Source organism: Salmo salar, chromosome ssa01 (genome assembly GCF_905237065.1).
Source record: "Salmo salar chromosome ssa01, Ssal_v3.1, whole genome shotgun sequence".
NCBI classification, from domain to species: Eukaryota; Metazoa; Chordata; class Actinopteri; order Salmoniformes; family Salmonidae; genus Salmo; species Salmo salar.
In genome coordinates, this window is record NC_059442.1 from 59,377,290 (window position 1) to 59,403,294 (window position 26,005).

The 26,005-nt window shown below is 40.5% G+C and overlaps 1 protein-coding gene across 1 annotated transcript in view; it reads right to left on the reverse strand.

The window, feature by feature from the left end:
- Positions 1-24,446, reverse strand: part of LOC100136392 (V-type proton ATPase subunit B, brain isoform) — a 54,044-nt gene extending 29,598 nt beyond the window's left edge. The window contains exon 1 of the mRNA XM_014202781.2: positions 24,146-24,446. Within this exon, the coding sequence (XP_014058256.1) occupies positions 24,146-24,251 (106 nt within the window). The 5' untranslated portion in view covers positions 24,252-24,446. The remainder of the gene's footprint in view (positions 1-24,145) is intronic.
- Between the last annotated feature and the right edge of the window lie 1,559 nt (positions 24,447-26,005).

Below are 26,005 nucleotides of genomic sequence, written 5' to 3' on the forward strand. Positions count from 1 at the left end.
ACCATTCCCTTAACCCTTTAACCTGTTAGGGCTAGGGGGCAGTATTGACACGGCCGGATAAAAAAACGCACCCGATTTAATCTGGTTATTACTCCTGCCCAGTAACTAGAATATGCATATAATTATTGGCTTTGGATAGAAAACACCCTAAAGTTTCTAAAACTGTTTGAATGGTGTCTGTGAGTATAACAGAACTCAAATGGAAGGCCAAAACCTGAGAAGATTCCATGCAGGAAGTGGCCTGTCTGACAAGTTGTGTTTCATCTTGACTCTTTTTATTGAAGACTGAGGATCTTTGCAATAACGTGACACTTCCTACGGCTCCCATAGGCTCTCAGAGCCCGGGAAAAAGCTGAACGATATCGAGGCAGCCTCTGGCTGAAACACATTATCGCTTTTGGCAAGTGGCCGATCAGAGTACTATGGGCTTAGGCGCGTGCTCGAGTCGACCGAATGCTTTATTTTCTTTCGTCTGTTTACCTAAACGCAGATTCCCGGTCGGAATATTATCGCTTTTTTTATGAGAAAAATGGCATAAAAATTGATTTTAAACAGCGGTTGACATGCTTCGAAGTACAGTAATGGAATATTTAGAATTTTTTTGTCATGAATTGCGCCATGCTCGTCACCCTTATTTACCCTTTCGGATAGTGTCTTGAACGCACTAACAAAACGCCGCTGTTTGGATATAACTATGGATTATTTTGAACCAAACCAACATTTGCGGGGGGTATGCTATTTCTGAACGTCACATGCTAATGTAAAAAGCTGGTTTTTGATATAAATATGAACTTGATTGAACAAAACATGCATGTATTGTATAACATAATGTCCTAGGTGTGTCATCTGATGAAGATCAAAGGTTAGTGCTGCATTTAGCTGTGGTTTGGATTTATGTGACATTATATGCTAGCTTGAAAAATGGGTGTCTGATTATTTCTGGCTGGGTACTCTGCTGACATAATCTAATGTTTTGCTTTCGTTGTAAAGCCTTTTTGAAATCGGACAGTGTGGTTAGATTAACGAGAGTCTTGTCTTTAAAATGGTGTAAAATAGTCATATGTTTGAAAAAGTTTTAGCATTTTTGAGGTTTTTGAATAACGCGCCACGGGATTACACTGGCTGTTACGTAGGTGGGACGATTTGGTGCCACCTACCCTAGAGAGGTTAACCCAACTTAACCCTTTAACCTTAACCTCTTGCCTAGCTAATGTTAGCCAGCTAGCTAGAATTCGTAGCATAGAATGTTTTGCAAATTTGTAACATATAATACAAATTGTAATATTTCACATAAAATGGTTAATGGACAACCACAAATGAATACATGCCATACGAAATGTAACATATCATAATAAATGGAGAGTCTCAGATTTTACACAGAATAATACGAAATGCTCTGAGACCAGGTTGTGTCAGTTGTTTACAAGCTACCTAGCTAGCTAGTTGACTGCTGTGGTAGGCCTAAAATTATTTGTTTTGAAAGTTGGATCATCTTATCCTTTGAGGCTATAAAAGTGGTTCTTACACTATGATTTTAAACATTCAAAGCAACTAGGAAACGTTCATGGCAGGCATTATTGTCACCCTAGCTTGGTACATCACTTCTGAGTGATTGGTGGCGCTCGTGCGTCCTATCAGCCTACACCACTGCCCACACACCCGCCGTTACTATGACAACTAGCGTAGCCATGCCAGCAAATGACTGCCGTCAGGACACAAACTAAATTTGGTCACTTGTAACTTGCCGTTTGTACAGTCAGTAGACCTTAACAGATTTAAAAAAACAAAACTGATTTGAGCATTAAGGCCTGCAGTGTGAACAAGCTTTACAACACTATACATTCACAGGTCACGGTTGTAACTGTTTGCTATACGCAGTGGTTCTCAAACCTTTCCTTAGGGACCTCCAGACATTTCACAATTTTGTTGTAGGCCTCAACTAGCTCACCTGATTTACCTAGTCAAAGGATTGATGATTAGTTGGGAAAGCTGAATCAGGTGTGCTAGCTCTGGAATAGATCAAATACATGGCTGGGGTTCCCCGAGGAGAGGTTTGAGAAGCACTGCGCTATAGGAACCTTAAATACAAATATGGACTTTGAAAGCAATTCCACTGCTTTTTCACACTTCCCCTTTAATTAGGGACTGATATAAACCTGACACACCAGGTGACTATAATTAGTTATCAGGTAGAAAAGAAAACCAGCAGCAGAGACGGAAGAGGAGGCGAGACATCCCACTCCCTAATTTTTTCTGGTTCATATACAGTCCATGAACTAAGCGGACCAGACCCAGCTGCTAATGCATGTGTGCCTATGGGAGAGCCACCATGTTAAACAGACCGGAACTGACATTCTTTTCAATGTTAAACGGCCTGAATGGGACATCTTCCTTTATACACCATATTTTCCAGCAGTACTCCGGACCTCGTAGTGTAAGATTGTTCCCATACCATTATTACAGAGAATCAGAAAAATACTACCCTCTGCCTATTGGCTACTTAGCTTATTCAAGCCTGTCTCAATACAACAGTGCCCTTTTAAGACAAAAAAAAGCTCTAACATCAAAGATGTCTAGAAATGTACACGTTTTGTGCTCTTAACAATCACTGACTATCGCTGACTACAAATGATCTATGAATTCGGCTAATAACTCTAACTAGCAAAGGATATAAACAAAATGTGCACACGTGGCTACTTGCAGCTTTCGCTTTGATCTCAAAACAAGGCATCTACTCACGACCACTCATGCAGTAAACACAGTCCAGTTCAAAGTAAATGGCACAGATCCATATATGGCAATGGTCTATTTGCATAAAGGCCTACTGCAGCTTTGATTGCTTATGCTGCACTGGTCTGTGTAGAGTACGGGCTGAGTAGTGCGTGTCAATGCAATAGAATCCTACTCCGATGCGCTCTGCCTACAAAAAGATCTCTTGCATAGTTCGTTTTGTTTCGGTATGTTGCATTGAAAGTGGCTAATATTGCATTGATTCGTTCACAATTGCCACAGTAAAGGAAGATGTTGATAGTCCTAACAGGGAAAACACTGGAACAGTGGTCTACAACCTTTTCTGAGTCAAGATGCAAGCCAAGATCTACCGCTCAGATTATTATTTGTATATTTTTTTTAAATACATTTTTGTCATTTAGCTGACGCTCTTATCCAGAGTGACTTAAAGTTAGTGCATTCATCTTAACAAGCATAGAAAGTAAATGATTCCTAAATAATGTAGCTATTAGTAGGGTCAGAGCTAGAAGGGGGGGGGGTAAAGTGCAGGTTAAGTGTTATATTTTGTTTATTTTTTGTTTGGGGTTCGAGGTGAGGAGGATTATTTAAGATATGACTTTAAAAATATTAAGCTTATGCAACATTAACCAATTTTTGCAGTAAGCTATAGGGCCAATGACACCACATATGGGCTTTGCTTCAATTGCCCTGTTGTTGGGCCTTTAAAAAACATATTTCAAAATATGAGACAGGCGATATGATCACACCGGTAAGACTTGTTATATTACTTGTGAAGCACAGCTGAGTGATTATGCATTTAAAATGCTTTTTATTTTACTGGGCTGATGGTGCCTGCATCTGATGGTCAGTATCAGCTGACAGAGTGAGCAGCAGACTGAGGGTCTGCCACTCCCTTTCCTCCACTGACACTGGACCAAAAAGGGACATCTTCCAGATGGACAGCAAAACTCGAGTCACACTGCATTATTTCTCCCTCATGCACAAATTCATGTTGTTACTCCTATGAAAGTGAAATATTCCTCAACATTAAAAGACCCAAGCTACTAATAATAACATAAGCCTATAGATACACGTTGCTACTAATTCATTACTTCTGCAGTGTTTGTTGTAGCGCTGAGTGGAAATAGGAAGAACGCACATTTTATGGCTTATAAAAATGGACAGTGCTGAGTAAGAACTTAAACTCGTTGAGTCCCTCTCTAGTAATGGTTTTAAACTTTTTCAAATCTCACAGTATCAACTTTGCTGTAGCTTTCTTTTATGCCTGCTACATTACTGCAGACACGGTAATCTGAGCCATCCGATTTGGCCAGTGGTAGGCGTACAGTGCACTTGATTTGCTCTCTGGGCCCACCGGGAAGACGGAGTTTGTACCTTCAGACACATGAAATGGCTCAAAATGGAAACAGTTCGCCTACCCGACGTGCAGGTCAGATGAATCGTGCACCAACAGTCCAAGAAGAATACCAACAAAAATAGGAACAAGGCTTTATCGTTTTTTTTTTTTTTTACAGAAATGTTTGCCGACTAGGAATGCCATGGAGATCAACCAGTCCAGGTTGGTGATCACTGCTGTAGAAAGTTGAGTGAAGTTCAATCTCGTGCTTCTCTCTGTGGACTTATATTTCTGAGCAGCAGTCCTGGGGGAGATGACCGGCAGTTTAGAGGGAACATTGGACAAGAGTCAAGACGGACCTTGCAAAACTGAATTAAAGCAACCTTCAGTAAAATCTCAATGGCTTCCAAAACCAGTGTAAGAAAGATTAAACAAAAAACAATTAATAAAAATATGGTAGAAGGACAGTTTAGCAGGATTATTTTACATGAATATGACATTGAATAGCCTAAATCAGCCTGCTTCCTGAAATCATTAAAGGCTATAAAAGCCTGCATACAGGCATTGGTACGTTGACTAATTTCTTGAAATGGCAGAACCTCAAACTAGAAAGTATCACGTTTCTGAGAAGCGAAATTCCAAACCAAATATAACATCCACACTTTTATGATGGATGTGGAGGGAAAAGGAGGTTTAATTTGAAGTATGTTGAAATATTCCAACAGTCATCATACAAATATGTAAGCGTGCAAATGATTAAGACATTCATCAAATAGTATGAATAGGTTTAATTAATGAATAGCCTAGGTCTGAGGCATTCACCAAAAATGTGGATGCTGCCAAATTTGCCATTACCTTGCTCTTTCAAGTTTCTAACGCTTGGCTCTTCTAACAATGCTCCTTATAGTGATGACAACCCCATCAAATGGGCAGGCTTTTAACCCTGCAAGTAGATGGACCCAATATGTAAAAGAGGACTCCCCACCTGACTGCATTGATTGTGGCATGTGTAATCAGGCTTGAAAACGGTGTAGAATTGGCTGGCAGGGTGGGAACAGTAATCTGTGGGATATTTTTGCTGGCAGGGCGCATACTGATGGGGACACCTATTCAAAGAGACAGCTGGTTAAACCCACAGCCTCTGCAACAGGTGGCAGAGTGGTGCAGTTACTATAAATCTAAAGAACAATGACAACACAGTAACAGTTTAGAGCCATTTGCTGGGGCGAGGAGCATTGTCACTCTTGGTAACCTGCCTACAGTGGTTCCTCCTTTAAAAGTTGCAGCGTAGTGCGGCGCAGCTTGCATGGTGCCGCAGAGTTCTATGGCACGTTATTTAAGTGTGAATCACTGGTACCATTAATGCTAGTTAGTGCTAGTTTGACCACCAGAGGACATCTTTGAGAAGCATTTGATAGCCTTCAATAATGGCTGTACTAGAGAATGCGGGAGACCGGGGTTCAATTGCCCAACGGGGAGGAAGGAGTAGGCTATCCTTGTAAATAAGAATTTCTTCTTAACCTCTTACATCTAGACGTTCCGCTAGCGGAACACCTGCTCCAATATCCAATGATAGGCGTGGCGCGAATTACAAATTCCTCAAAAATACAAACAACTTCCATTTTTCAAACATATGACTTTTTTACAGCATTTTAAAGACAAGACTCTCCTTTATCTAACCACACTGTCCGATTTCAAAAAGGCTTTATAACGAAAGCAAAACATTAGATTGTCAGCAGAGTACCCAGCCAGAAATAATCAGACACCCATTTTTCAAGCTAGCATATAATGTCACATAAATCCAAACCACAGCTAAATGCAGCACTAACCTTTGATGATCTTCATCAGATGACACACCTAGGACATTATGTTATACAATACATGCATGTTTTGTTCAATCAAGTTCATATTTATATCAAAAACCAGCTTTTTAGTCTCCGGTGAATTTACTAAATTACTCACGATAAACGTTCACAAAAAACATAACAATTATTTTAAGAATTATAGATACAGAACTCCTTTGTGCAATCGAGGTGTCCGATTTTAAAATAGCTTTTCGGTGAAAGCACATTTTGCAATATTCTGAGTAGATAGCCCAGCCATCACGGCTAGCTATTTAGACACCCACCAAGTTTAGCCCTGACCAAACTCCGATTTACTATTAGAAGTTGATTATTGTTTACACAATTAAAATAATCCATAGTTCTATCCAAATAGCGGCGTTTTGTTCGTGCGTTCAAGACACTATCCGAAGTGTAAATAAGGGTCACGCGCACGACGCATTTCGTGACAAAAAAATTCTAAATATTCCATTACCATCCTTCGAAGCATGTCAACAGCTGTTTAAAATCAATTTTTATGCCATTTTTCTCGTAAAAAAGCGATAATATTCCGACCGGGAAAGCGTGTTTACGTACAAAAGAGAGAAAATAAAAGCATGGGATCCCCTCGTGCACGAGCCTGAGTCTCATAGTACTGTGACCGGCCACTATCCAAACGCGCTACTGTTTTTCAGCCAGGGGCTGCCTCGATATCATTCAGCTTTTTGCCGCCTTCTGAGAGCCCATGGGAGCCGTAGGAAGTGTCACGTAACAGCAGAGATCCCCTGTATTGGATAGAGATAATCAAGAAGGCCAAGAAATGGTCAGACAGGGTACTTCCTGTACAGAATCTTCTCAGGTTTTGGCCTGCCAAATGAGTTCTGTTATACTCACAGACACCATTCAAACAGTTTTAGAAACTTTGGAGTGTTTTCTATCCAAAGCTAATAATTATATGCACATTCTAGTTTCTGGGCAGGAGTAATAATCAGATTCAATTGGGTACATTTTTTTATCCGGCTGTGAAAACACTGCCCCCTAGCCATAACAGGTTAACTGATTCCATATGTGTTATTTCATAGTTTTATGTCCTCACTATTATTCTACAATGTAAAAATAAAGAAAAACCCTGGAATGAGTAGGTGTCCAAAGTTTTGACTGGTACTTTCTTAATTAAATTTGATTATTTTTAATGGTGTTTCGATTCCAAGAAAAACCCTCTGGGTTTCCGTTAGGATGGAACTGAAAATATGGCTCTGTACAACGTGACGGTCGAGAGTACAGTACTGGGCTATTTAGCTAAAGAATCCCCATGTCCTGCAGGCATGCGGGACACCGGGGTTCAATTCCCCGACGGCGAGGAAGGAGTAGGCCGTCCTTGTAAATAAAAATGTGTTCTTAGCTGACTTGCCTAGTTAAATAAAAGGTTACACTAAGAGTATAACATTTCTATACCCTAATTTTCTAATTCTAGTCTAACCAATAACCAATCGGAGAGTCAGTGAAAATAAAAATCTCATTGATTTATCAAGACCAGTTCCCATTCTTGTCTCAGAGCAGCGCGAAACGGTGCTAAAATAGCTGTAGGCTATCGCTTCAAATCCTATTGCTTCTACCTTCAATATGCTCTTTAAATAAATAAGACCTACACCACTTTTAATAGCACATTACTCAACACTAGTGAGACTCATGTTGCAATATATAGAAAAATATGACGTGAATCCCTGCCAATAATTACATAGAAGATATTTCTGTAATTCAGTGATATTTATTCCCATGGTAATTTGTTATGGATCCATAACTAAATAAACATCAACATTTTGAAAGTATTTTTATTATTATTTTATTAACAAAAACATAAAGATGCCATTATTAGTTACATGGTTTTAGTTTAAACGTGCAGACTGGCACTAACACAGGGAACGTTTCCCGAGTCAGCTCCATTATTAGTGTAATGCCCTTTAAAAAGTGTTGCCAGTGTGGAGGTCCTCCCCCTCCCTTCCCCATTGGCTAGGGCGGTCTTCTGTGCGCGGCTCTGCGGCCCATCCCGTGCCCCCTGCCCTCGTGCCTTGAACGTCACACGCTTACAGTGGATACAGCTGGAGAACTGCAATGCAGTCCCATTGTGCGCCACTCGGGAGCCAGACCAATATATATATTGTCCTGCTAATAACAGGGTTAATATTATCTGTGAGAATATCCAACGGGCTTTTATATAATTCTAAATCAGTAATAAAAAAGGCCATTGTCGAACATGAGGTGAGACATTGTTACTAATTTGTAAACAAAGCCAGTTTGTTATTTAGAATTATTTATTTCTGCTTTTAGAGGGAGAAAAACCAAAAACCTAGTCATCTCATGGGTCTCCCAGTTGAGGCTGGCACAGGTATTGAACCAGCATCTGCTGCAGCTACACAGTATGCTATGCAGCGTCTTAGACCGTTGCGCCACTCAGGCGCTGTACAACGTGACTGGTCGGGAGTGGCCTACAGTAAAACCAAAATAATGCTTACAAAATAAAATAAAAACCTTAGTGTAACAACAGTTTTAGTAAGTAATACTGAAGTCGTGCACAATTATCAGTTTCTATTTAGGTTTATGTCACCCATTCATTGTCCGTTAGAGACACAGTAGGACCCAAAAGCATAATCAGTGCTCTAACTACCCCTTGCGCTGGTCTGGAGCAATGAAGTGGTGACGCAGGGTATCGTACTAAACCACAAATTACCTCTAAGTCCTGCGGTGTAAGCTTGCAACTTTTAAAGGAGGAACCACTGTAGATGCATGGAAGGGATAATTTGACCAAACAGGGTGTGGACCTCAAAACCCCCTCTAACCGGCTGAAGAATGGCATTCAATATGGCCTTGTCCTACACCACTTCTATCGAGAGATCTGAGTCTGAGCCAGCCACCAGTGTACAGCATCCAATTGAAGCTATCAACTGCCTTTTCTATCTGGAGTGCAATAAGAAGTCCATGTGGAGTGAGCACGGAGAGAGATCCGTTCCAAAACATCTCTCACATTGCTGGTATACTGGTTGACAAGACATAATAGTTGTGGTGGGGTTCAGGTGAGACATTGAAATTGGGACATTGTCATGGGCCATCCACTTTGAAGCTATCTGAAGAAGAAAAATTAAGAAATGCCAGAAGATTGAGTGCTGGGAAAGGGAGGGGGTTGGTCAACTGTGCCCGTAATTGATTTATAATATCAGGTTCATTGAGGTCTATACACTGCTACTGATCTGTAATTATAACCCTGATGAGAAAGTTCATTGGGTTAATTATACGGTGAATGTATTGCATGTTAACCTGTTAGGGCTAGGGGGCAGTATTTACACGGCCGGATAAAAAAACGTACCCGATTTAATCTGGTTATTACTACTGCCCAGAAACTAGAATATGCATATAATTATTGGCTTTGGATGGAAAACACCCTAAAGTTTCTAAAACTGTTTGAATGGTGTCTGTGAGTATAACAGAACTCAAATGGCAGGCCAAAACCTGAGAAGATTCTGTACAGGAAGTACCCTCTCTGACCATTCCTTGGGCTTCTTGGCTCTGTTTATTGAAAATGTAGGATCTTTGCTGTAACGTGACACTTCCTACGGCTCCCATAGGCTCTCAGAACCCGGGAAAAAGCTGAATGATGTAATTCCAGCCGCTGGCTGAAAAACTTTAGCGCCTTTGGTAAGTGCTCTATCAGAGGACCATCAGACTGAGGCTCGTGCACGAGGGGATCCCATGTTTTTATTTTCTCTCTCTTTGAACGTAAACACGCTTTCCCGGTCAGAATATTATCGCTTTTTTACGAGAAAAATGGCAAAAATTGATTTTAAACAGCGGTTGACATTCTTCGAAGTACGGTAATGGAATATTTAGAAATTTTTTGTCACGAAACGCGTCGTGCGCGTCACCCTTCTTTACACTTCGGATAGTGTCTTGAACGCACGAACAAAACGCCGCTATTTGGATATAACTATGGATTATTTTGAACCAAACCAACATTTGTTATTGAAGTAGAAGTCCTGGGAGTGCATTCTGACGAAGAACAGCAAAGGTATTAACATTTTTCTTATAGTAAATCTGACTTTGGTGAGGCCTAAACTTGCTGGGTGTCTAAATAGCTAGCCCTGTGATGCCGGGCTATCTACTTAGAATATTGCAAAATGTGCTTTCACCGAAAAGCTATTTTAAAATCGGACATAGCGAGTGCATAGAGGAGTTCTGTATCTATAATTCTTAAAATAATTGTTATGCTTTTTGTGAATGTTTATCGTGAGTAATTTAGTAAATTCACCGGCAGTGTTCGGTGGGAATGCTAGTCACATGCTAATGTAAAAAGCTGGTTTTTGATATAAATATGAACTTGATTGAACAAAACATGCATGTATTGTATAACATAATGTCCTAGGGTTGTCATCTGTTGAAGATCATCAAAGGTTAGTGCTGCATTTAGCTGTGGTTTGGGTTTATGTGACATTATATGCTAGCTTGAAAAATGGGTGTCTGATTATTTCTGGCTGGGTACTCTGCTGACAATCTAATGTTTTGCTTTCGTTGTAAAGCCTTTTTCAAATCGGACAGTGTGGTTAGATTAACGAGAGTCTCGTCTTTAAAATGGTGTAAAATAGTCATATGTTTGAGAAATTGAAGTAATAGCGTTTCTAAGGTATTTGAATAACGCGCCACAGGATTCCACTGGCTGTTACGTAGGTGGGACGATTTCGTCCCACTGGCCCTAGAGAAGTTAATATAAATGTACATTCTGCCAGTGTTGATGTGTTTTAAGTTGAGGGTTTTACATTTTGAGTGATAGAACCAATGTGAATCACTGAGGAATGTCATTCTAAATTTGCGTTGGATAATTAAATTGGGGTTTTAATTATGATTTGGAAACTGAATGATAAAAAAAAAAGACTGAGTAAGTTTTTGTTATTATTGTTATGCTAATGATGACATGGGTAAAGAAGATGTGTACTATGTTGAGACTCTTCTCAGCATGCCTTGGTGAATGGAGGGGTGAACTCTGATCCTGAGTGAAACTGATCCTAATCTATTTGATTTATATCCATTGCCAAATTGCAATTTTTGATGATAATGATAATACTTAAGAACTATAGCAGATTTGTGCTAATGGCACATAGAGTTCATAGGCGTTGCCTTATACATAGTGGAATCATTATGCTTGTCCCGGGTCACGTTCATTAGGCACTAACCAGAGGAAATGTCTTTAAAACCTTGTAATTTCTCTTTTAAAAAGGTAAGAGAATTCTCAAAATGGGGGAATGTGATAGAAAAATTACATTTTACCTGATTTGTTTGATATTAATAGTTAGCAATCAATACTTAAAAAGTAGGACATTCCTGTTCTGTTTAATACTGCGTTTCTATAAAGAGGTGGTTTCCACTCTAGCTTCCTGCAGTTAGTCTGGGCGTATGGTCAAGAAAAATGGGTTTTGCTAGAGATAGCTTGAGCTGACAATGACTTGGTGATAAAAACCTAAAGCTGGCATTCCATAGACAAGACGTGGTGTGTGTGACCCGAGATAGCCTGGAAGAGTTTAGAACAATGCCTCATTGTCTCATCTTCCTGGCATCTGGGAAACTAAGCCGGGTTGGAAGTCAAACAACATCCCTTGCAGATAACCAGGAGATGGACCAAGGTGGCTTATGGGAAGGTTGGAACCAGTCTGACTAAGCATTTTTAGGTCCTATATAATCTGTTTGTTCATTTTCAGTTAGGCTGCTCATCCCAACAGTGAAGACTGTTGCGTTGACCGGTTTCATTATTGCAAAAATTTATCAATATTAAATAAAGATGATTGTTTAAAGAAATGACAAAGTCTCTCTCACTTGAATTGAATATTCCACCAGTGTTCCAGTTCCCACCAATATCCAGCAACTTCACAGTCATTGAAGAGGAGTGAGACAACATTCCACAATCAACAGCCTGATCAACTCTATGCGAAGGAGATGTGTCACGCTGCATGAGGCAAGTGGTGGTCACACCTGATACCGACTGGTTTTCTGATCCACGCCCCTACTTGTTTTTTAAGGTATCTGACCAACAGATGCATATCTGGTTTCCCAGTCATGTGAAATCCATAGATTAGGCCTTCAATTTAATCGTTTCAATTAACCGATTCCTTATATGAACTGTAACTCAGTAAAATCTTTGAAATTGTTGCATGTTACGTTTATATTTTTGTACAGTACAAATTAGATTTCTGCATTTCATTTTTCAAAAAATTTGCTAAAACATGTCTTCATTGTCATTATGGGGTATTGTGTGTAGAGGAGTGAGGAAAAAAATATTTCATCAATTTTGAAATCAGGATGTAACAACAAAATGTTGTTCTTCACATTACAGTCTCTGGCAAACATACACTATATAAAAAAAAATTGTTTGTCACGTTTTTATTTATTCAAAACAGGCAAGTTAGCTATGAACAAATTCTTATTTACAATAACAGCCTATCCTGGCCAAACCCTCCCCTAACCCGAACAACGCTGGGCCAATTATGCGCCGCCCCATGGGACTGCCGATCACGGCCGGTTGTGATACAGCCCGGGATCGAACCCGGGTCTGTAGTGACGCCTAGAGCACTGCGATGAAGTGCCTTAGAAAGCTGCGCCACTCAGGATCCCTAAACGCACATGCACAGGATACAGAAACTGTAAACAGTACAGTGAAATTGTTACTTGCATTGTGGAGTCTTTTGTTATGACATGTAGCTAGCTAGATAGCTAGCTAAACAATGAACCATAATCCCAACTCTAAAACCGCGTTGAAAATAACTGGGAACTCGAGAGAAAAATAAACAGACTGGGGGGGAAAATGAAGAAAAATTTAATACAATTTCAACAGTCATCCAACTCGGGAACTCGGGGGGAATCCTACACAGATCGTAAATGTTAGCTAGCGAGCCAGGCAGCTATCGTTAGCTAGCGAGCCAGCCTTCCCCACCATTGTCATCAGAAGACAATATAATGTCTGGTTCAATGAAAATGTTAACTAAATCAGGGGTTTCTTCATTGGCTGATTCCTTTTCAGAGTCAGCGAGAGTAAGCATGGCACGATCATCCTCTAGAAAGTACTCCAACGTTTTCCCACTGAGCTTTGTCGATCGAGCTATTAACTTCAGGGCAGCAGTGTTGAGAGCAGTAGCAAACCGTTCAGTTCTTCATGATATCTTTCAAAAAAAGCTGCGGTTGACCGGATTATCCACACATACTTAGCAGCTCATGTTATAGACAGAAGCATGCTACATGGCAGACCAATCTGAACTCATCTCTCGACATCTCCAGCCCATCCATTATCTCAGCCAATCATTTGTTCCTGTATTTTTCCGTGGGTAAACCAACTAGGCTCGTTATTTACCCATTTTATTCGTATTAACAGATGGCATACACGTTTGTTAAGGCACATAAACGTTCACATGTTGCTTTAGAGATTTAACAACAACAAAAACATTTTGATCCAAAAAAGAAACATTCAAATGCCTCTCCTGGGAAGTAGTGACGTGCGAAATACACCTAGTTTCTTGAAACGGGTCACATATGGTCACCAAGAGCAGAAGGCTGAATTCATACTACAATATTAAATAAAATAATTTGATTGGTCACATACACATATTTAGCAGATGTTATCGCAGGTGTAGAGAAATGCTTGTGTTCCTAATATGGTTCTAAGGTTGTTTGTGTACTGCCTTTAGCCGGAATCAGAGACAGCAGGATGATGGCCAGGCCTATTTTCACACTGTGGTGAAGAATAGATCTCTGAAAGGCAGCCTTTTCCTAATACACCACTGCTAAAAGGCCTGCGAGATGGAGGCATATCACAGATGGATGGTGACCCCATTAACTGTTCCTTGAAATAATAACATGGGGATGTGATTTCTCTCTGTTCTCTTTCATATAATCCTGTGTTCAATTTTGGCCACTACTCAAGAACACATCAAAAACCACATGTTATCCATTTTTAGGCAAATCGATTCATAAAAATTTAAGTAAAAACTGAGCTGCAAAAATGTATTGTTTAGCAACACAAATGCAGGCAGGTATTTTTGTACTGACAAGAAAAAAAGCTTTGCAAGCTCCAGTTCAATTGATAAAGCTAGTCATAATTTGGTAACGGGCAATTCCAGTTAGGTAACAGAAACCAAACTTTGTATCTGCACAGTTCTTCCTGTAAATGTGTTGTACAATTTTCTGTGGAAATTGTTAAAAGTAGTCATTGTGCATAGATTTCTATGGTTTGTTCAACTTTTAAATCAATTGTTTGTCTGGTATACAGTGTAAAGTGAAAAATCTGAGTCAGAGTAATTTCGTTACCGTGGAATTGCCCTACTGCTAACATGAGTCAATTCACCAAAATTGCAGTTGGCTAGGCTATATCTTGGGTGACAATTTCAACCATTTAATGGATATTTTAGAATGGGGCATCAGCTAGATGATTAGTTTTAATATTTGCAGTGTCGTAGACAAAGTCAATGTCAAACATGTTTACAAATATATATTTATACAGGATGGCAATACAATGACAAAATGAATGCATGACACATTCAGAGATTGAAAGGAAGCTAGATGTCCCACCCACAGTTTTTTTCTGGTTCAATAAAAGTAAATTAACTAAGTAGACCAGACCAAGCTGCTATTGCATTGATGTCTATGGGAGACCCATCCTGGTACAGTAGACCAGAACTGACAAATTTTATTTTCAATCAATGGTAAACCAAAGACTGTATGAAGATGGACAGAAAATGCTTCTCCAATAGAAATCCCAGACCACACTTGTAGGCGATGTCATGGCGTCGATGGGTAGCTAAGCTTTTGCGCAGGAACACGTCATCGGCTCTAACTGTCGTCTTGATTTGACGGCCTGCGCAGTTAGGCTCAAAGGCACTCCTTTGATATTAGTTGTTTTTGAAGAACATGAAAACATGTCAGTTTGACACTTTCACAGGGCTGGAGTAATAACATGTTGAAGTACTTAAGACATTGGCTCAAATCTAGGTTGTGCCTTTAGATTGAGAAAATTAACTAAGTAAGAATTGTTCACTTCCCTCATTGATTTCTCAAACCCCGGCCTGATCTGCTTGGTCTGTTTCACAAGTGTTCCCAGAAGTCTAGCGAGGTTACCCCCTGGGTTTATAAACTGTGGGTAAACCATCTTGATTTAAACACCGGCTGATTTGGAATTCCCATTGTTAGAGTCTATCCTGCACACAATATACTTTACAACATATACACATGGCCAGTACATCCTAAAAAGTGCCATTGTTGACAACGTTACCTAGCAACTGTTACCTCTACAGAGCCACTGTCTCATCTGACCAGCCAGGCAACTTATAAACTTGATATCCACTGAAAAAAAGCATCAAGATACTATCACCGACATTTGCAACACTGTTGCAATATTGACATTTGATCTCCACTGTGTCCCATAATAATTTGTGTCGGGATGAGACTGAATCTGCATAATTTGTATTGATATATACAAAGCAATGCCAATAGAAACAGGTAACACGAAACGCAGATAGTTTGCCATCTTCAGTCTGAAGTGATTGTGTTAGCTGTGTAGTTGGCTAGCTAGCAAGGGGGGGCTCCACAGCAACCATTTTTGTTTGCCATAAGAACCTGCAAAGTTCTGGAACTATTAACCAGAGCTTGGGTATTTTTGTCTTACATGGCAGTCAATACGAATAGAACTAATGACCAGAGAACGCCTAAAATTGCACTTGACAGTTTTAGTGAATGTAGTATCACGTTTTTTTGAAAAATATATGGTTTGGGAAGGAATTTGCTTTTTAATGCTTGAATCATGATAAGCTGTAGACCAGCATGTCACCTGTGCAACTAGAGACAAAAAAAAACTGTAGATCACATTTACTCCACACACAGACGCGCACACAAAGCTCTCCCTTGCCCTCCATTTGGCAAATCTGACCCTAACGGTCTTCCTGATTCCTGCTTACAAGCAAAAAAATCTAACAGGAAGTACCAGTGACGCGCTCAATACGGACACGGTCTGATGAAGTGGATGCTAAAATACAGGACTGTTTCGCTAGCACAGACTGGAATATGTTCTGTGATTCATCCGATGGCATTGAAGAGTTTAGCAGTATTTTGACGTCCGGATGAAAAGCATACCCAGAGTAAACTGCCTGCTACTCAGGCCCAGAAGCTAGGATATGCATATTATTAGTAGAAAACACTCTGAAGTTTCTAAAACTGTTTGAATGATGTCTCTGAGTATAACAGAACTCATATGGCAGGCAAAGACCTGAGAAAAATCCAACCAGGAAGTCGGAAATCTGAGGTTTGTAGTTTTTCAAGTGATTGCTTATCCAATATACAGTGTAAATGGGGTCATGTTGCACTTCCTAAGGCTTCCACTAGATGTCAACAGTCTTTAGAATGTTGTTTCAGGCTTCTACTGTGAATGGGGAGAGAATAAGAGCCATTGGAATCAGGTGTCTGGCAGAATGGCATGAGCTCAGTCACGCGCGCGGCCGTGAGAGCGAGCTGAGTTCCTTTTCATTTCTGAAGACAAAGGAATTGTCCGGTTGGAATATTATTGAAGATTTATGATAAAAACATCCTAAAGATTGATTCTATACATCGTTTGACATGTTTCTACGAACTGTAATTTAACTTTTTTGACTTTGTCTAAACTTTTGCATTTGGACTGAACGTGCGAACAAAAGGGAGGTATTGGGACATATATGGACTTTATCGAACATTTATTGTGGAACTGGGATTCCTGGGAGTGCATTCCGATGAAGATCAAAGGTAAGTGAATATTTATAATGCTATTTCTGACTTTTGTTGACTCCACAACATGGCGGGTATCTGTATGGCTTGTTTTGGTGCCTGAGCACTGTACTCAGATTATTGCAAGGTGTGCTTTCGCCGTAAAGCTTTGTTGAAATCTGACACAGCGGTTGCATTAAGGAGAAGTTATCCTTAATTCTATGAATAACACTTGTATTTTTAATCAACGCTTATGATGAGTATTTCTGTAAATTGATGTGGCTCTCTGCAAAATCACTGGATGCTTTGGAAGCAAAACATTACTGAACATAATGTGCCAATGTAAACTGAGATTTTTGGATATAAATATGAACTTTATCAAACAAAACATACATGTATTGTGTAACATGAAGTCCTATGAGTGCCATCTGATGAAGATCAAAGGTTAGTGATACATTTTCTCTCTATTTGTGCTTTTTGTGACTCCTCTCTTTGGCTGGAAAATGGCTGTATGTTTTTTTGTGTGACTAGGCGCTGACCTAACAATCGCATGGTACGCTTTCACCGTAAAGCCTTTTTGAAATCGGAAACTGTGGTGGGATTAACAAGAAGTTTATCTTTAAAATGGTGTATAATACTTGTATGTTTGAGGAATTTTAATTATGAGATTTCTGTTGTTTGAATTTGGCGCCCTGCAATTTCACTGGGTGTTGTCAAATCGCACGGGAAGGGATCACTAAGAGGTTTTAAAGGCTAGAGCTTCCCCTTTCAAGGAGCGGAACACTAACCCGGACAATTATAAGAAATCCTGCTTTGCTCTCCGAACTATCAAACATGCAAAGTGTCAACACACGACTAAGATGGAATCCTACTACACCGGTTCTGATGCTCGTTGGATGTAGTAGTCCTTGCAAACTATCACGGATTACAAAGGGAAAGGGCCAGACGGGTTTCCAGGACGCATACTCAGAGCATGCGCTGTCTAACTGGCAAGTGTCTTCACTGACTTTTTCAACCTCCCTGACCCAGTCTAATACTCAGGGGTCGTGTTAGAGTTCAGAATTCTGTATTTTCAAAAATCAGTTTTTTAATCCATTTCACCTGTGTTTTATATTAAAAGTCCGTTTTTTTTTGGCTTCAATAGTCATCAGTGGCGTGCAACTAAAGTTTTCCTTCACAGAAAATATATTATTGTAACACATTCAGATGAAAATAGCTTCCTTTTCATCAGATGACAGAATTGTAATGCTATTTGGCTAGCAGCCACACAAGTAAATGAGCTTACAATGAGCAATTTTTGAAAAAAGTAATGCCCATCATATTTCTAAATGTTTATCATAGAAATTATGTAGCCAGCTACATTTCCTAATGTTTTGTTTGAAGTGAATCTTACAATTCACCGGAGAAAAGTAGGCTATGCCGAGAAAAGTAGCTACACATCTGTCAGAGCTCTGCCATTGGTGAATTATCCACCGAGTGGAGAAGTGCAACTGAAGTACAAAATGAGTGATGTCGAGCAGAAATTACAATAACAAGCATTTTAGATCTGCATTTGCAAAATGAAGCAAGATATTTCTTACGAGTTTTTTTTTTTTTAAACGAAAATGCAGAATTCTGTGTTTAACGCGACACTTGAATACCTACGTTAAGCAGACCACCATAGTCCCTGTGCCCAAGAACACCAAGGTAATATGTCTAAATGACTATCGCCCCGTAGCACTCACATCTATAGCCATGAAATGCTTTGAAAGGCTGGCGATGGCTCACATCAACACCATCAACCGAGACACCCTGGACCCACTCCAATAAGCATACCGCCCCAACAGATGATGCAATCTCTATTGCACTTTCCCACTTGGACAAAAAGAACACCGACATGAGAATGCTGTTCATTGACTACAGCTCAGCGTTCAACACCATAGTGCCCACAAAGCTCATCATTAACCTAAAGACCCTGAGAATGAACACCTCCCTCTGCAACTGGATTCTGGACTTCATGACATGATGCCCACAGGTGGTGAATGTAGGCAACACATCCACCACACTGACCCTAACACTGGGGCCCCTCAGGGGTGCGAGCTTAATACCCTTCTGTACTCCCTGTTCATCCACGATTGTGTGGCCACACAAGACTCCAACACCAACATTAAGTTTGCCAACAACAAGACGTGGTAGGCCTGATCACCGACGACAATGAGACTGCGTATAAGAAGATCAGAGACCTGGCAGTGTGGTAGCAGAACTACAACATCTCCCTCAACGTCAGCAAGACAAAGCAGCTGATCGTGGACAACAGGAAACGGAGGGCCGAGCACGCCCCCATTCACGTCGATGGGCTGTAGTCGAGCGGGTCGAGAGCTTCAAGTTCCTCGGTGTCTACGTCACTAAGGATCTATTATGGTCCAAACACACCAACAGTCGTGAAGAGGGCACGACAACACCTCTTCCCCCTCAGGAGGCTGAAATTATTTGAAGTGAGCCCTCAGATCCTCAAAAAGTTATACAGTTGTGCTATTGAGAGCATCTTGACTTGCTGCATCACCGCTTGGTATGGCAACTGCTTGGCATCCAACTATAAAGCGCTACAGAGGGTAGTGCAGACAGCCCAGGCAGTGTCAGAGGAAGGCCCTAAATATTGTCAAAGACTCCAGCCATCCAAGTTATAGACTGTTCTCGCTGCTTAAGCATGGCAAGCAGAACCGATGCAAGTCTGCAACCAACAGGACCCTGGACAGTTTATACCCCCATGCCATAAGTCTGCTAACTTCCTTGACCCTTTTTGTATAAACTTTGACTCATCATATGCTGCTGTTACTGTTAACAATCTAACTTTATTCCTAGAAATATGTACATACAGTGCATTGGGAAAGTTCAGAGCCCCTGACTTTTTCCATATTTTGTTACGTTACAGCCTTATTCCAAAATTGATTAAATACATACAAATTCTCAACCTACACAAAATACCCCATAATGAAAAAGCAAAAAACACTGTTTTAATTTTAACAAAATGTATTAAAAAAAAAAAGAAACAGGAACATTAATTTAGATAAGTATTTAGACCCTTTGCTATGAGACTCGAAATTGAGCTCAGGTGCATCCTGTTTCCATTAATCATCCTTGAGATGTTGCTACAACTTGATTGGAGTCCACCTGTGGTAAATTCAATTGATTGGACATGATTTGGAAAGGCACACACCTGTCTATATAAGGTCCCACAGTTCATGTCAAAACGAAAACCAAGTAATGAGGTCGAAGGAATTGTCAGTAGAGATCTGAGACCGGATTGCGTCAAGGCACAGATCTGGTGAAGGGTACCAAAAATGTTTGCAGCATTGAAGGTCCCCAAGAACACAGTAGCCTCCATTCTGAAATGTAAGAAATTTGGAACCACCAAGACTCTTTCTAGAGCTGGCCGCCCGGCCAAACTGAGCAATCAGGGGAGAAGGACCTTGGTCAGGGAGGTGACCAAGAATGCAATGGTCACTCTGATTGAGCTACAGAGTTCCTCTATGGAGATGGGAGAACCTTCCAGAAGGACAATCATCTCTGCAGCACTCCACCAATCAGGCCTTTATGGTAGAGTGGCCAGACGAAAGCCACTCCCCGGTAAGGCACATGACAGCCCGCTTGGAGTTTGCCAAAAGGCATCTAAAGGACTCAGACCATGAGAAACAAGATTATCTGATGAAACCACGATTGAACTCTTTGTCCTGAATGCCAAGCGTCACATCTGGAAGAAACCTGGCACCATCCCCACGGTGAAGCATGGTGGTGGCAGCATCATGCTGTGGGGATGTTTTTCAGCGGCAGGGACTGGAAGACTAGTCAGGATCGAGGGAAAGATTAACCTGTTATGGCTAGGGGCAGTATTTTCACGGACGGATAAAAAACGTACCCGATTTAATCTGATTAGTACTCCTGCCCAGAAACTAGAATATGCATATAATTATTAGCTTTGGATAGAAAACACTCAAGTTTCTAAAACTGTTTGAATGGTGTCTGTGAGTATAACAGAACTCATTTGGCAGGCCAAAACCTGAGAAGATTCTGTACAGGAAGTACTCTGTCTGACCATTTCTTGGCCTTGTTGATTATCTCTATCAATTACAGGGGATCTCTGCTCTTACGTGACACTTTCTACGGCTCACATGGACTCTCAGAAGGCGGCAAAATGCTGAATCGTGGCTTTGCAGGCTCTGGCTGAAACAAAGTAGCGCGTTTGGGTAGTGGCTGGTTACAGTACTGTGAGACTCAGGCTCGTGCCCGCGTCGACCGAAAGCTTTGTTTTCTTTCCTCTGTTTAGCTAAATGGAGATTCCTGGTCGGAATATTATCGCTTTTTTACGAGAAAAATGGCATAAAAATGGATTTTAAACAGCGGTTGACATGCTTCGAAGTACGGTAATGGAATATTTAGAAATCTTTTGTCACGAATTGCGCCATGCTCGCGACCCTGATTTACCATTCGGATAGTGTCTGGAACGCACGAACAAAACGCCGCTATTTGGATATAACGATGGATTATTTTGGACCAAACCAACATTTGTTATTGAAGTAGCAGACCTGGGAGTGCATTCTGACGAAGACAACAAAGGTAATCAAACTTTTGTAATAGTAAATCGGAGTTTGGTCAGGGCTAAACTTGGTCGGTGTCTAAATGGCTAGCCGTGATGGCTGGGCTATCTACTGAGAATATTGCAAAATGTGCTTTCACCGAAAAGCTATTTTAAAATCGGACATATCGAGTGCATAGAGGAGTTCTGTATCTATAATTCTTAAAATAATTGTTATGTTTTTTTGTGAACGTTTATCGTGAGTAATTTAGTAAATTCACCGGATGTTTGCGGGGGGTATGCTAGTTCTGAACGTCACATGCTAATGTAAAAAAGCTGGTTTTTGATATAAATATGAACTTGATTGAACAAAACATGCATGCATTGTATAACATTATGTCCTAGGGTTGTCATCTGATGAAGATCATCAAAGGTTAGTGCTGCATTTAGCTGTGGTTTTGGTTTTTGTGACATTATATGCTTGCTTGAAATGGGTGTCTGATTATTTCTGGCTGGGTACTCTGCTGACAATCTAATGTTTTGCTTTCGCTGTAAAGCCTTTTTGAAATCGGACAGTGTGGTTATATTAACGAGAGTCTTGTCTTTAAAATGCTGTAAAATAGTCATATGTTTGAAAAATGGAAGTTTTTGGATTTTAGAGGAATTTGTATTTCGCGCCACGCCCATCATTGGATATTGGAGCAGGTGTTCCGCTAGCGGAACGTCTAGATGTAAGAGGTTTTAACAGAGCAAAGTAGAGATCCTTCATGAAAATCTGCTCCAGAGCGCTCACGACCTCAGACTGGGGGGGCGAAGGTTCACCTTCCAACAGGACAACGACCCTAAGCACACAGCCAAGACAATGCAGGAGTGGCTTTGGGACAAGTCTCTGAATCTCCTTTGAGTGGCCCAGCCAGAGCATGGACTTGAACCCGATCTAACATCTCTGGAGAGACTTGAAAACAGCAGTGCAGTGACACTCCCCATCCAATCCGACAGAGCTTGAGAAGATCTGCAGAGAATAATGGGAGAAACTCCCCAAATACAGGTGTGCCAAGCTTATAGTATCATACCCTAGAAGCCTTGACTGTAATTGCTGCAAAGGTGCTTCAACAAAGTACTGAGTAAATGGTCTGAATACTTATGTAAATGTGATGTTTTTTTATTTTTAATACATTTTCAAAAATGTCTAAAATCTGTTTTTGCTTTGTCATTATGGGGTATTGTGTGAAGATTGATCAGGGAAAACTATTTAATCAATTCAAATAAGGCTAATGTAGGAAAATGTGGAAGAAGTCAAGGCGTCTGAATTTCCAAATGCACTGCATCTACCTCCGTTACCTCGTACCCCTGCACATCGACTCGTTACTGGTACTCCTTATATATAGCCAAGTTATCATTACTCACTGTATCTATTATTAAGTGTTGTACTTTTTTTAATATGCATTGTTGGGAAAGGCCCGTAAGTAGCATTTCACTGGCATTGGTCTACATCAGGGTTTCCCAAACTCTGTCCTGCCCCCTGCCCCACCCAGGGGTGCACTTGTTTTTTTTACCCTAGCATGACAACTGATTCAAATAATCAAAGCTTGAATATGAGTTGGTTATTTGAGTCAGTTGTGTAGTGCTAGGGCAAAAAACTAAAATGTGATATTTAATGACTACCAGCTGCAGGCCTGCAACAAAGATTGTTTAACTTTTTTAAATGTTTTATTTAACTCGGTAGGCCAGTTGGGTACACGTTCTAATTTACAACAGCCCAAGATAAAGAAAAGCAGTGCGACAAAAACAGGTACACATAAAAACGTACAGTCTAACACAATAGGAAAAAAATCTATGTACAGTGATAACTAAACCAATATAGACCACAGCTTCTCATTTCCAATAGGAACACATGAGTCGGTAGGCAGAACAAGCAATAACCATATCCTATTGGCGCGTTCTAGTATACATCTGCATATTGTGTTAGGGAACGCCTACTCTCTGGTGATCGTGTCCAATAACTCAGTTCATCTTCACACTCCTTTTTTTTACTTTTGCAAAGGGTGAAGTCTACAAAACTTTGTCGGTTCTGTTAATAACAGATTCTAGTTTTGGGAACAGAACTGTATTGAGATCAAATGTTTAATTGATGAGTAGATTTGCAGAATGTCGGCCAAAATGCATCTCGTTCCATCTTCTCCCACTGCGCGCCAGTTGGCTTCCTCACTACAAACGCCAAACGGATACGTCACATTTATACGTCCAGTGAAATATCGGTCTGATTGTTCTGTGCCTTCAGCCTCACGTGATTACGTCTTAGAGTGGGATAATCAACCCATTTGTCATTCTATAACTATATCCTTCCTAGCAATTTCCACACCACAAACCAATACAATTAGTTAGCCACATAGATACAATTTCCATGACATGCATCAATCTTCTGTACATTATAGAGTAAAGGCGTCGATTGCGTGACACGCTATATTTTGCTATCGCACGGTTATTCATTCTGTCAGGAGCAGTCAGCTGATTTGGCTATGCTAGCTAGTTAGCTTACTTTGTCTTTACCTTAAGCTAGCTAATGTTCGCATAACGCTTAATGATTAACCAATATAATAAATTGTTACATGCATAGCTATATTTACGCTAATATTAAACTGGCAGATTATACTTTTACATAACATACAAGCAAAGATTATAAATGGACTGTTGAAAAACAGCTCCGCACACAGGTTAGCTAGCGTGCTAATATTAGTTTGCAAGCTAGCCATTTCACACATTTAAGCATTTTACTTGTCGCTGCAGTGACAGTCGGCTCAATGTTAATGCAAAATGCATTTTATATCGAATATTTCACGTACACTAAGTATTTGTTTTCGAGCAAACAATCCAGTAGTTAGCAAGCTATGGAGAATCAAGCATCTGGCTAGGTAGCTAGCTACGTACTCAGCCTTGGTTGAGAGATGTAGTTTCTGGTCACAGCTTGTGTGTGTGTCCTTGCCGCAGCAGGACCGTTGATGTCCATTGTCCTGTTTCCCACCAAGGTTGCCATACTTAAATAAACGAAACCCTCTACCTGAGCTACAGTATAGCTGGTGTGCTAGTAGCTAAGGGTATTAACTCAAAGATACTGGTAACGAGCTAGCTATTTCTGTATGGTATTAAATAACACTGCGTCGGCTAGTCATATGACATTGGAAGCCACCACAGAGGGCGCGTTCACATGATCGTTGCGGTTGTCTGCGCGCGCCTCTGTATCAGAGGCACATTTTTTCAATATACGCTACATAGTGAATATGGGATACAAACCGATCCTATACTAAATAATTATATTAACACGACTCTCAACCGAAGAATTGGAGGAAGGTGAACATTTTTACACACCCACTTGATAGATTTTATAATGCCAAATTAAAATGTGATTATCTATACTGAACCAAAATATAAACGTAACATGAAACAATTTCAAAGATGTTACTGAGTTACAGCTCATATAAGGAAATCAGTCAATTGAAATGAATTCATTAGTCCCTAACCATAGGCCCACTCACTTGAGAGCCAGGCCCAGCCAATCAGAATGAGTTTTTCCCCACAAAAACACCATGGGCTTTTTAGGTGAGTGCTGAGCCGGCCTGTGATAAGCAGTGCCCACTTTTCCCCCACAAAAACACTTTATTACAGACAGAAATACTCCCCCCCCCCACGTGGTTTTTGACGGTTGGACCTACTGCCAAATTCTCAAAAATGATGTTGGAGGCAGCTTATGTTAAGGAACTGAACATTACATTCTCTTGCAACAGCTCTGGTGGACATTCCTGCAGTCAGCATGCCAATTGCAAGCTCCCTCAGAATTTGAGACATCTATGCATTGTGTTGTGTGAAAAACTGCACGTTTTAAAGTGGCCTTTATTGTCCCCAGTGTGAGGTGCACCTGTGTAATGATCATACTGTTTAATCAGCTTCTTGATATGCCACACCTGTCAGTTGGATGGATTATCTTGGCAAAGGAGAAGTGCTCACTAACAGGGATGTAAACAAATTTGGGAATAAAATTTGAGCGAAATAAGATTTTTGTGCATCTGGATTTTTTTTTAGCTCATGAAACATGGGATCAACACTTTACATGTTGCGTTTTATATTTTTGTTCAGTGTATGTTGTCTTTCCCAGCACCTATGGGGATTACATTTTGGTATGGTATCAAGAAATTGACATTCTCCCAGCATGCCAATAGCCGTGGGAAGTAGGGATGCGCAGGGTGCTGCAGCACCCCCCTGAAATTATTAATATTTTAATTGTATTGTTATTATTTTCTTCACAAAAGTAGTGCACTGGTCCTTTACTATTCCTGTACTACCGGACCAATATAGCCGTCTGTAGCGCGAGCCCCCCAAAAATTCAGCACCCCACCCCCTATGAGCATGTCCACCTTTTGGCTATAGTGGTACTTGCAGGACCAACCTGCCCATTAGACAAGATTAGGCTGCCGCCTATGACGAGGGGGGCATTTTCCAAGCTAAACTGACCAATGCGCACCTCCAACAACACATAAAACCTCACAGAATTCTTCCCAAAAACAATTAAAATGTATTTCAACCAGTGGCATATGGGCTTTTTAGGTGAGTGCTGAGCCGCCCTGTGATAAGCAGTGCCCACTAAGCAGGTGTGAAAAATAACGCTTGTCCATTCCCAGCGTGCCTCTCCAGGTTGGAGAGACACGTCGCTCCAACAACATTCCATCAAAAAATAATCTAACATAAATCATGTAGAAAATATACTGTAGCCTAAGGTATAAATACTTTGTGTTC